The following is a 12,044-nucleotide window of genomic DNA, read 5'->3' as shown; positions in this document are numbered from 1 at the left end:
GACTTGACGTTCTATACAGGTGCCGCATTGGATGATATTTGTGTAATGCTGACAATTAAAGTATCAGACATCAAGTAGCAATTCAGGTATCAATCGTAAGGAACCGCAGGGCACAAGCGAAGCTGGTGATGATTTAACTGCACCTACAGAATTTTGAATCGAATCCACCATAAAACTTCACTACAAACACATTCTATAAGCTCATTATAACATATCACACATTTAAAAATACATTATAACATGTTATAAAATAAATTGGAATATTAACCCTACCTACATATGTTTTTTAAATAGCTGCGATTCTGCGATTAATCGTGAAAGAGCAGTTACCGAAATAGGTTTTAATCATCCATCAGCTCCAGCAAAATCTTGTCAAGTTTTTCTCGGTCTTCCATTTGCAATAACCATACAAACATAACCATGCTATACATCCTGCTACAAGAATACGTAATACTTGTATGCACATTTTCTTACATGCAGGATTATGAAAAACCATGTAATGAAAAACAGACATCGCTAGTCTCGAAGCGGTAATAACTGAGGGTCCTTCATAAGCATGAGCTAGAGCTGAGATATTTCACCTAAGGTTGGTTATTTAAAAAATCTTGCAACTTAGTGGGCTATGTCTTTGCACGCAACTACAAACAGTAGCATAAAAAGAAACAGTTGAAAAAATTGTCGTGTTTCACACACCTTAGAAAATTTGGGGATTCAATCAATGTCGGGCGTACTATTTTTTTTTATTACTTTTCAGACAGTCCAACGTACAACATCTCTCAAGTAAAAAAATTTACATGGCGTTCTCCACACAAATAAAGTTCTTCCACGTTCCTTTTATGAACGAAACTTACGAGTTTGAGTGTCAAGAAGCATGCGTCAAACTAAAAAGCTATCCCTCGACAGTCGACGACCGCTCTTGGGCAGCAGATGAGCAGAAAAAGTCACGTTTTGTTGCCGATCTAGTAGCATGTAATATGATAGGAGTTCGTGGAGGTCACGGTGGCTCCCCTGTAAGTATCTAGGAAATGGCAATTTCTATTTAACATTATGTTATTTCCTTTTTAGGGGGCCGAGCGGAAGACAAGCTGATCAAGGACGCGGAGGTCCTGCTTGTGGGCGTGGAGGTCCTGATAGTGGTCGTGGAGGTCCTCGTCCGGGAAAAGAACGTGGTGGTCCTGGCGGAGGTCCAAGTGGTAGAGACAGCGATGATCAAGGCTATGGCCGTGGAGGTCCAGGTGGTAGATTTAAAAGGAAAGGCGATCGAGGCTGAATACTTGTCACATGACCTCTCAGCAAACCTAAACCATCAAAACGCCATAATTGATAACATGGAAAACGATATGGAGGATATGCAATAGTACTATGAAAGAGAAGTCGAGCAATCAAAGTTTAATGAGGAAGTTCTTAAGGTAAGTTCAAAGAAGCAGGAGGGGTCAACTCGTGACAAGGTGTGATTATTTAAAAATTAGTGTCGCTGTAATCAGTTTAAAAAGAAGCTAATGAATTCAAAATGTGCGGCTCAGAGTGCAAATAGAAGTCGATGTCCTGAGGAATAAGTTACGCAAGCGCGACGTTGCTTTGAATGCCTATGATTGCCAATACCAACAGTTGATGGCTTAAAAAATATGGATGTCTTAAAATAAGAATGTGTGCCATTACTTACTATCGCTTACTTGACGTTCTATCTGAGAGTGGCAATGATAGTTGTTTTTCTGGAGCCGAAGAGGAGGAAGGTGGAGAATGTACATGTTAGTGTAGCCTAATCAAAATTTCGTTTTCCTCTTGTAACTATTGCTTCAAAATTTGAAATCTGAAATTGTTAAGTCGTCACCAGAAATTAAAAGAGTTTGAGCCTAATGATATTTTTAAGCAATGAGAGGAAAGTTGTATTACATGTCCATATATCCCTTCTTCTTTCCCGACATCCCCAATTGTGTTTACATAATCAACCCACTAATGCTTGTAATGATTTTCCTCTCCATTGTTTTGTTTATTTATTCATTGTCTTAACACAAAATGTGATAATAAACGAAATGACTGCCCACTTTTTGATGAACGCATTGAGGTGGGTGATGACTTGACGTTCTATACTGGTGCCACATTGGATGATATTTGTGTAATGCAGACAATTAAAGTATCAGACATCAAGTAGCAATTCAGGTATCAATCGTAAGGAACCGCAGGGCACAAGCGAAGCTGGTGATGATTTAACTGCACCTACAGAATTTTGAATCGAATCCACCATAAAACTTCACTACAAACACATTCTATAAGCTCATTATAACATATCACACATTTAAAAATACATTATAACATGTTATAAAATAAATTGGAATATTAACCCTACCTACATTTGTTTTTTAAATAGCTGCGATTCTGCGATTAATCGTGAAAGAGCAGTTACCGAAATAGGTTTTAATCATCCATCAGCTCCGGCGAAATCTTGTCAAGTTTTTCTCGGTCTTCCATTTTCAATAACCATACAAACATAACCACGCTATACATCCTGCTACAAGAATACGTACAACTTGTACAGACATCGCTAGTCTCGAAGTGGTAATAACTTAGGGTCCTTCATAAGCATGAGCTAGAGCTGAGATATTTCACATAAGGTTGGTTATTTAAAAAATCTTGCAACTTAGTAGGCTATGGCTTTGCACGCAACTACAAGCAGTAGCATAAAAAGGAACAGTTGTATAAATTGTCGTGTGTGAAACGTTAGAAAATTTGGGGATTCAATCAATGTCGGACGTACTATTTTTTTTTTTATTACTTTTCAGACAGTCCAACGTACAACATCTCTCAAGTAAAAAAATTTAATTTTTGTATAGAAAACAATTTTGCTTTATAAACGAACACAATTTGAGATCGCCGCGACATGGCGTTCTCCACACAAAAGGAGTTCTTCCACGTTCCTTTTATGAACGAAACTTACGAGTTTGAGTGTCAAGAAGCATGCGTCAAACTAAAAAGCTATCCCTCGACAGTCGACGACCGCTCTTGGGCAGCAGATGAGGACAAAAAGTCACGTTTTGTTGCCGATCTAGTAGCATGTAATATGATAGGAGTTCGTGGAGGTCGCGGTGGCTCCCCTGTAAGTATCTAGGAAATGGCAATTTCTATTTAAAATTATGTTTGTTTCCTTTTTTAGGGTGATGAAGGAGGAGGTCCTGGTGGCGGTAGAGGCGGCGGCAGGGGCTATGGACAAGGACAGCGTGGAGGTCCTGGTGGTGGACCAGGTCGAAGACAAGGAGATGATCAAGGACAGCGGGGAGGTCCAGGTGGTGGGCCGGGCGGAAGACAAGCTGATCAAGGACGCGGGGGTCCTGCTGGTGGGCGTGGAGGTCCTGATAGTGGTCGTGGAGGTCCTGATGGTGGTCGTGGAGGTCCTGATAGTGGTCGTGGAGGTCCTGATACTGGTCGTGGAGGTCCTGGTCCGGGAAAAGAACGTGGCGGTCCTGGCGGAGGTCCAAGTGGTAGAGACGGCGATGATCAAGGCTATGGCCGCGGAGGTCCAAGCGCAAGTCCTAGCGGAGGGCCAGGTGGTAGAGATGATGATCAAGGCTATGGACGGGGAGGCCCAAGTGGCGGTCCAGGAGGCAGAGAAGGTGATGATCAAGGCTATGGACGGGGAGGCCCAAGTGGCGGTCCGGGCGGCAGAGAAGGTGATGATCAAGGCTATGGAAGAGGAGGACCTAGTGGAGGACCTAGTGGAGGACCAAGTGGAGGACCTAGTGGAGGACCTAGTGGAGGTCCTAGTGGAGGTCCCAGTGGGGGTCCCAGTGGAGGTCCAAGCGGCAGAGGAGCTGATGACCAAGGATATGGAGGAACTGGTGGTGGCAAGGGTGGAAGTAGAAGGGGGAGCAGTCCAGGCGGCGGTCAAGGGTTTGGGCCTTCTAGTGGACCGGATGGGGGAGGTCAAGGCTATGGACCTCCACCTGGTAGTGGAAAAGGCGGTAGTAGACGCGGCAGTCAAGGACCAGGAGCTGGACAAGGAGGTGGGCCAGGCGGTGGACCAGGAGGCGGACAAGGAGGTGGACCGGCAGGCGGGCAAGGAGGTGGACCGGCAGGCGGGCAAGGAGGCGGACCAGGATATGGTCAAGACACCGGACAAGGAGCTCGACAGGGGGGTGGACCAGGAGCAGGCCAGGGATATGGCCAAGATTCTGGACCTGGAGGTGGTCAGGGTTATGGTCAAGATTCTGGTCCTGGAGGTGGCCAAGGAGGTGGACCGGGAGGAGGTCAAGGAGGTGGACCCCAAGGAGGACAAGGAGGTGGACCCCAAGGAGGCGGGCCCCAAGGAGGCGGGCCCCAAGGAGGTGGGCCTCAAGGAGGTGGGCCTCAAGGAGGTGGACCTCAAGGTGGTGGGCCTCAAGGTGGTGGGCCTCAAGGAGGTGGGCCTCAAGGAGGTGGGCCCCAAGGAGGACAAGGTTACAGTCCAGATTCCGGTCCTGGCGGTGGACCTGGTGGAGGCAGAGCTGGCACTGCACCAGGTAGTAGACGAGGAAGTGCTCCTGGTGGTGGACCTGGTGGCGGGCCTGGTGGTGCGCAGCGCGGGGCACAGGATGATGGTTATGGTGGTGGTCCGTATGATCAGGGTCCAAGCGGTGGAGCCGGTGGAGGCCCACGTGGAAGTAGACGAGGTAGCGCGCCTGGAGGTGCAAAAGGTAGCGGACCTGGTGGTAGACAAAGTGGAGCTCCTGGTGGTGGCCCAGGCGGCGGTCCTAGTGGTCCCCAACGCGGTGCACAGGATGATGGCTATGGTGGAGGACCTTATGATCAGGGTCCAAGCGGCGGTGCCGGTGCAGGTCCAGGCGGTAGTAGGCGTGGCAGTCAAGGATATGGTGCAGGAGCTGGCCAAGCTGGTGCTGGTAGTGGTCCTGGTGGTGGTCCAGGTGCTGGCCCTGGGGGGCCAAGTGGAGGACCTAGTGGTGCCCCAAGTGGATATGGAATGCAGCCTGATCTTGCATTCTATGGCGCAGACTTTGGACCAATGGGATCAATGGGTGCTACTCCTGGTACCAAAGGAAGTTGCACGCCGGTCAGCGGAGTTGGTGTTGTAAAGGGTAGCGTTCCTGGAAGCAGGCGCGGAAGTGATCCCGGCACTGGGCCAGGCGCTGTTCCAGGTGCAGAAAGAGGCGTTGCTCCAGGAAGTAGACGCGGTAGTGGACCAGGAGCAGGACAACGAGGTGCACAAGACGATGGTTTCGGCGGTGGACCAAGCGGAGGTCCTGGTGCTCCCTTTGGTCGACCTGGTGATGCTGGGCCTGGTGGTTTAGTAGTTGGCGACAGTCTAATAAATGCTGCCGGCGCCACTATTGGCAATTTACAAGACTTACTAGTCCAGAATAATGTTTTGGAAAGACGTCTGGCAGACTCGCATGATCGTTTGGCTACAGCAAAGGATGAAAATGCGGAAATCAAGCGAATAATGAGCAAGCGTTACGATCCCGAGAAAAGCAAAGTATTGCGCAATAAAATAAGAGAACTAGCCAACGACAACAAAATAGATCCTAGAGATGAGCAGGAGTTAAATCAGCTTCAGGAGGCCGTAGAGGACATGAACAAGGCATTTGAGATTTTGCAGGCCGAAAATGCTCACTTAAAGCGATTGATTGAAAAGCAGTCTCGACGTTGCAAAATGGAAAGTCTGAAAATTGATCCGGAACAAAGTAACGACATACAATATCTCCAAAACAAAGTCAATGACTTGGGAAAGGAATTAGCCTTTTTGCGTCAGGCTGAAGATGAACTGTTACGAATGAATCCATCAGGTCCTTACTCGCCAGACCTTGATGCAAATGACATAAGGAAAATTGTTGCAGAGCGCGATGCGCTGCGAAAAAAATGCAAGGCTCTCAAGGCGCTTGAGGGTAAAGTTAATGATTTACAAGGAAAGGCGATGGAAGCTGATTACTTGTCACATGACCTCTCGGAAAACCTAAACCACCAAAACGCCATGATTAATGACATGCAAAACGAGATGGAGGATATGCAGAAGTACTATGAAAATGAAGTCGAGCAATCAAAGTTTAATGAGGAAGTCCTTAAGGTAAGTTTAAATATGTAGGAGAGGTCAATTCAAAACAAGATCTGTTTATTTAAAAATAGTGTCGCTGTGATCAGTTGAAAGAGGAGCTAATGAACTCAAAATGTGCAGCTCAGCGTGCTGAGTGTCTGCAAATGGAAGTCGATGTCCTGAGGAATGAGTTACGCAAGCGCGACGTTGCATTGAATGCCTATGATTGCCAATACCAACAGTTGATGGTAAGCTTAAAAAATATGGATGTCTTAAAATAAGAATGTGTGCCATTGTTTACTATTCCCTTTTTTGCTTGTTTCTAAAGCACAAGGCAAAAATGTTTAAGAACGCTGGCTATCGTTTTCTTGACGTTCTACCTGAGAGTGGCAGTGATAGTTGTTTTTCTGGAGCCGAAGAGGAGGAAGGTGGAGAATGTACATGTTAGTGTCGCCCAAGCAAAATTTCGTTTTGTATCCTCTTGTGACTATAGTTTCAAAATTTGTTAGAAAACTCTGAAATTGTCAAGTCAACACATGAAATTAAAAGTGTTTGATCCTACTGACACTTCAAGCAATGAGAGAGGAAATTTGTTAAAGCACTCTTGGATTGTGAACGGCTTATTACATGTCCATATCTCCCTTCCTCTTTCTCTTCATCCTGAATTGTGTTTTCATAATCAATCCACTAATGCTTATAATGATTTTCCTCTCCATTGTTTTGCTTTTTATTCAATATTCACGACCAGAATGTTATATGTGAGCTTAACGAGAAGTATGGTAATAAACGAGATGACTGCCCAGGTTTTGATGAATGCGTTGAGGTGGGCGATGACTTGGCATTTTATACAGGTGCCACATTGGATCATATTTTAAATGAAATATGCAAACAAGCTGATTGTTTCCGGAAAATGAGCCAAGACAAATATGGTGACGGACGTGATATAAATTCGTTGGAAGACTGCATGGAGGAACTAAATCGATTGAAAGACCTGTTAAAGCGTAGGGATTCTCAACTATGCAAGTTGCTCGACGAAAATGGACGTTTGAGTGATGCTGCTCGATTGAGCGGCAAAAAGCTTGATGACTTAGGAGATAAAGTTCGAGAACTTGACAGGGATACAAGACAAATGGAAGATAGCATGCGAGAGAGTGTTCATTTGCTTAAGGATATAGGAGATGTGGCCAAAGCAAACGAAAGTCTTAAAGATCAAGTTGATGCAATCAGGGATTTGGATATGCAAAAGCTTTTGGACGATCTAAGAGCACAGTTGGAAGCCGCGAAAGAAAAAAATCGTCTGTGCCAGGAGCAAAATGACGCATTAATGGAACAACTCAAAGACCTCGGAGGAGATCCTTCAGCTATAATAAGAGAGGTTGCAAAGAAACAGGAGGAGGAGAAGAAGAAAGAGAAAGAAGCTGAAGAAGAGAAGAAGAAAGCTCGTGAAGCTGAAAAAGCTGTGGAAGAGCTAGAGAAAGAACCGGAAAAAGTTCCAGAAAAAGAAGCCGAAAAACCAGCTGAGAAACCAGCAGACAAACCAGCAGAGAAACCTGCAGAAAAACCTGTAGAGAAACCAGTAGAAAAACCTGCAGAGAAACCCGATGAAAAACCTGCAGAAAAGCCAGCAGAGAAACCTGCAGATAAGCCTGTGGAGAAACCTGCAGAAAAGCCTGTAGAGAAACCCGCAGAGAAGCAAGCAGAGAAACCAGTTGAGAAACCAGCAGAAAAACCAGCAGAAAAACCTGCAGAGAAACCTGCAGAGAAACCTGCTGAAAAACCTGCAGAAAAGCCAGCAGAGAAACCTGCAGATAAGCCTGCAGAAAAGCCAGCAGATAAACCTGCAGATAAGCCTGCAGAGAAACCGGCAGAGAAGCCTGCAGAGAAGCCTGCAGAGAAGGCTGCAGAGAAGCCTGCAGAGAAACCTGCAGAGAAACCGGCAGAGAAGCCTGCAGAGAAGCCTGCAGAGAAGCCTGCAGAGAAGGCTGCAGAGAAGCCTGCAGAGAAACCAGCTGAGAAACCAGCTGAAAAACCAGCAGAGAAACCTGCTCAGAAACCAGCAGAGAAACCTGCAGAAAAACCAGCCGAGAAACCCGCTGAGAAACCTACAGAAAAAACACCTGAGAAACCTGAACCGAAACCAGCAGAAAAACCTGCAGAGAAACCAGCTGAAAAACCAGCTGCTAAGCCAGTAGAAAAGCCTGCAGAAAAACCTGTTGAGAAACCAGCTGAAAAGCCAGCAGAGAAACCTGCAGAGAAACCTGCAGAGAAACCAGTTGAGAAACCAGCTGAGAAACCAGTAGAGAAACCAGCAGAGAAACCAGCAGAGAAACCACCAGAAAAACCAGCAGAGAAACCTGCAGAGAAACCAGCTGAGAAACCAGCTGAAAAACCAGTAGAAAAACCAGCTGAGCAACCAGCAGAGAAACCAACTGAAGCACCGGTTGTGGAGCCACCCCAGAAACCAGCCGAAAAACTGGTGGAGGAAGCAATTAAGGAAGCTCCAGCTCCTCAAGCAGGAGCCGCGCAACCTGCTGGAAGTGCAGCTGAGAAACCAAAAGCACCTGTGCCAGCCGATGCAGCTGGACCTCAAAAAGGACCTGGACAACAGGCAGGACGACCCGCACCCGGACGTGCTCCGCAACAAGCAGGTGCTGGTGCAGGACGCCCTGCGACATATGGAGCTCCCAAGGGGTCTGTTGGTCCAAAAATACAGTTTGAAGGTGCAGACGAAGGGGAAGATCATGCCATAACTGGGATAGGTCGGCCAATTGCTCCAAAGCGCAAAGCTGCAGCTAAGCCCAGCAAAACGATAGATGAAGCTACTGATGAACAGTTCAACTCCTTTGTGAGGCAAACTGCAACATCGCTTTCTGCTGGTGAGATCGATGGTATCGGCCTAGAGAAGGAGTTGCGTAAAATTTTAGACATGTTTATCGAAGAGTGTGGCTTTTGTTTTTGCAAATGCAATATTCCCAAAAGTCGTTTCTATGCTACCTGTCACAAGCTATATCATCATGGTTTGCACACACTTGACTTCAAGGACTTGGCTTATATGCACAAACGAATCTACGCCGCGGCAGATAATATACTACCAGGATGTCTTTTTAATATGATAATGAAGGACATGGAAGCAGTCAACAAGTCATCCCTTAACATTCAGCGGTGTTGCACCTGCAAGAGTGCCCTCTGCTGTGACCCAACCGAGGAAAAACTCATGATGAAAGGTACGTATTTGGCTATTCGATAATGGGTTTGCAATAAATGTTCCACTATTTTTCTAAAGTTATGCGATTGGAGCAAGATATTGAAAATACCAAGCTTTGTTTGCAAAATTTGAAAACTATTCCATCGGATCTGTCCATCCCATCGTTCCGTATTGAGGCAGGCGACTGCTCTATTTCCAAGTATGTATAACAGACATCTGTTTTTCGATTTAAGAATATACTACTTATCTATTTCAGGGAATTTATTATCAATCACATACCACGGTCACCGACCAATTCCAGCCGTATTCCAAGTATGGAGAGCAAAGACTTACTTGTCCTCACGCCGATGCCGACTCGCTCCAAGAAGCAAACTAAGCAACAAAAGGTGCGTGTACATGTACGAAAAGCATTGCAATTGTTGATAAATATATGTATTTACTAACGTTTCGTTCATTCTTTTTAGGCCCGACCTGCATCTGCACAGAAAAAGTTCTAAGCTGTTCCATAATGTTCTATATACATAAACATATTTTTTGTATTATTTTTGTCTTATGAATGATTGGGCTGTGTTTGGAAGAAAAGCTGTGTCTGAAAACTGTAAAGAACAATTGCAATTGAAACTTTAAAAAAATCTTGTGTGAATATTAAGTGTTAAGAGTAAAATATAATTCTAATTAGACCAGTAGATAATGGATGCGAACTATTTTTAAAATCGATTTATGACACAATTAATCGATACATTTTAATAGTCGTTTTAGTACAACATAAATCGATACATTGGTATTTGATAACAATCAGCTGTTAGTTGTGTGCCGATAGCACATGTCCACTGCCTGATTGTGTAAACATTCATTTCTCTTCTATATCCTACAAATTTACAATGGAAAAGGTAGTCGCAGTCAGGAACTGTTTGCGCTTCATGCAGGTAACAAAATGAATTGCAATTAAGCAGCAGTAACTTTCACGTAAACGTATATTTTTATTGAAATTTAAGCTAGTTCCACAGTCGGCAATGTTGGCGCCGGGTGTGCAAACTATGCAGCAGGTGCGACATCGGCAAACCAAGCACTGGAAACCTGAGTTCAAACGATTCCGCAAGCTGAAATTCGTTAAACTAGATCTGCCCAATTTGCGCGAGAAGAGCGAAGATATTTCCAAAGAGGAGATGCGCAGTCGTATGAAAGAACGTGGCGTTCTGCCACCACGACCCTGGATGGAACGCCCTTTTCACATAAGCTGCACGGGAGGCATATTTGAAGCGTATGTGCCACCCGAGGGCGATGGCAAAAAGTCGATCATTTCAACATCCGGGGCAAAGCAAAAATTTGAGTTTCTGGAAAAAAAGTCAAAGAGCTTAATGGCTGTGCGAAAAATACGAACCTACGATGAAAGTTTTAGCACCGATGAGTTCGGCGCTCACGCTCAAGAGGTTTACATAGCTGCGCACACTCACATGGCGGCCAAGGAAAAGTATAAGATACGGGAATACGTCAGCGAACGTTGCTATCCAGAAATGATGCACAATGTCAAGGACAAGACAATTCACTGGCGTTTTCTGCAGTCACTGGAGCCCCCGCGTGTGGTGCACGCCCGCGTCACTGAGGTCATTACAAAGGAGAACCAGTTTGCACAAGTCACAGTACGCTTTCATACACAGCAAATGTTGGCAATATACGATCGCTTTGGTCGTCTAATGCACGGTAGTGAGATTGTTACCAAGGACGTGCTGGAGTATGTGGTCTTTGAGAAGCACATTTCAAATGAATATGGTAAATGGCGATTGCATGACAAGATCATACCAGATTGGTTGCCCCCCAAGGAGCCGGCGCCCATCACCTATCGTTTAATCGAGGAGGCTGATGAGGAGATAACACAGCCCAAAGAGTTGGGCTTAGCAGAGCCAAATAAACAGCTCGAAGCTGGCACGGAGCAACAGCAAAAGGAGCAATTGCAAGTGGCAGCCACTAGTAGCGTAAGCGAGGAAATCGAGCGGAGCGGCAAACCAAAATTGGCCATTTGATTGTATTTTTTGTGGGCTGCTTGGCGGGTCAGATCGTTGCGCTTTAATTTTGTACAGCACCGTTGAGACTTGATCATAAAAATCCATCTGCTTAGTCCACACATCTTGTTTTTACGAAAAGTAATCCTTATCTAGATTGCAACTTTTCGGTTTGCCTAAATAGGTGCCTTTCAGCTTGTATAAAAGAATGAACATTGACATTAAAAAGGTTTAATTTGTTTATTTTATTTAACTACTACATTATATACTCTTATATGCACGTGGCTATATGTATATTTAGTTTAATTTTCACCATTCACTTTCCAAATCGAGCTTATAGCGTGGATTCATACAATAGTTTATACATCTGGATAAATTATAGAAACGATTTTCATTGCCCCCACATCCAGAGTAGTCCTTTTGAACACAATTATCGTAATTAAAATCATAATAGTACACTTTTCTCCAGTTGCTGCATCGTCCGGTTGTAAATGGCATTGTACAGATGGCTGTAAGATATTGTTGTAAGTTAGAAGGCCCTAGCTGAAAAGTTGTAATTAGCGTAGTTGTTACTCCGTCTTAATGTGAGTTCTTCCTCATATGATAGCACTGAGATGGTCCACACCAAAGGTAGAAATGCTGTCAAGGACAACAATAGCTTCATCTTAAAACTTCTCCAGTTGAGTACTGAATAATGGGGACGTTGAACACTTGCTTATATAGTTGACGCCAAATCAATTAATTGCAGCTTTGAAATTTGAAAATGTGTTTTCGGCTTTTAGTTACATAAGTAGAGACGTAATCGTTCATTGTTGAAATT

At 44.8% G+C, this 12,044-nt stretch overlaps 3 protein-coding genes and 1 long non-coding RNA gene across 5 annotated transcripts; all 4 read left to right on the top strand.

Annotated features, from left to right (window-relative positions):
* The first annotated feature begins 736 nt into the window (after nt 1-736).
* On the top strand, nt 737-1,862 carry LOC115621646. The gene is made up of 3 exons (XR_003995281.1): nt 737-1,010; nt 1,066-1,409; nt 1,470-1,862. It is a non-coding gene; the product is annotated as an uncharacterized LOC115621646 (long non-coding RNA).
* A 915-nt stretch (nt 1,863-2,777) lies between these two features.
* LOC115621164 (keratin, type I cytoskeletal 9) lies at nt 2,778-6,584 on the top strand. 2 transcript variants are annotated; one of them, XM_030514726.1, is made up of 4 exons: nt 2,778-3,098; nt 5,229-6,052; nt 6,112-6,267; nt 6,348-6,584. In XM_030514726.1, exons 1-4 carry the CDS (start codon nt 2,879-2,881, stop codon nt 6,465-6,467), a joined length of 1,320 nt encoding a protein of 439 aa, XP_030370586.1. In that variant the 5' UTR covers nt 2,778-2,878; the 3' UTR covers nt 6,468-6,584. The 2 variants fall into 2 exon arrangements, with proteins under 2 accessions (XP_030370586.1, XP_030370585.1); XM_030514725.1 differs by lacking the exon at nt 2,778-3,098 and having other exon boundaries at nt 4,956-6,052.
* Nucleotides 6,585-6,929: 345 nt separating this feature from the next.
* LOC115620977 (skin secretory protein xP2-like) lies at nt 6,930-9,132 on the top strand. The gene is made up of 3 exons (XM_030514497.1): nt 6,930-7,314; nt 7,477-8,959; nt 9,060-9,132. The coding sequence occupies exons 1-3, from the start codon at nt 6,930-6,932 to the stop codon at nt 9,130-9,132; spliced, it is 1,941 nt and encodes a 646-aa protein (XP_030370357.1).
* Nucleotides 9,133-10,039: 907 nt separating this feature from the next.
* Nucleotides 10,040-11,477, top strand: LOC115621987 (probable 39S ribosomal protein L45, mitochondrial). The gene is made up of 2 exons (XM_030515840.1): nt 10,040-10,150; nt 10,220-11,477. The coding sequence occupies exons 1-2, from the start codon at nt 10,106-10,108 to the stop codon at nt 11,243-11,245; spliced, it is 1,071 nt and encodes a 356-aa protein (XP_030371700.1). The 5' UTR covers nt 10,040-10,105; the 3' UTR covers nt 11,246-11,477.
* The last annotated feature ends 567 nt before the right edge of the window (nt 11,478-12,044 follow it).

This window comes from Scaptodrosophila lebanonensis, unplaced genomic scaffold (assembly GCF_003285725.1).
Source record: "Scaptodrosophila lebanonensis strain 11010-0011.00,11010-0021.00 unplaced genomic scaffold, SlebRS2 tig00000024-arrow-pilon, whole genome shotgun sequence".
NCBI classification, from domain to species: domain Eukaryota; kingdom Metazoa; phylum Arthropoda; class Insecta; order Diptera; family Drosophilidae; genus Scaptodrosophila; species Scaptodrosophila lebanonensis.
Note: the sequence above shows the minus strand (reverse complement) of the source record. Positions and strands in the feature narration are given on the sequence as shown.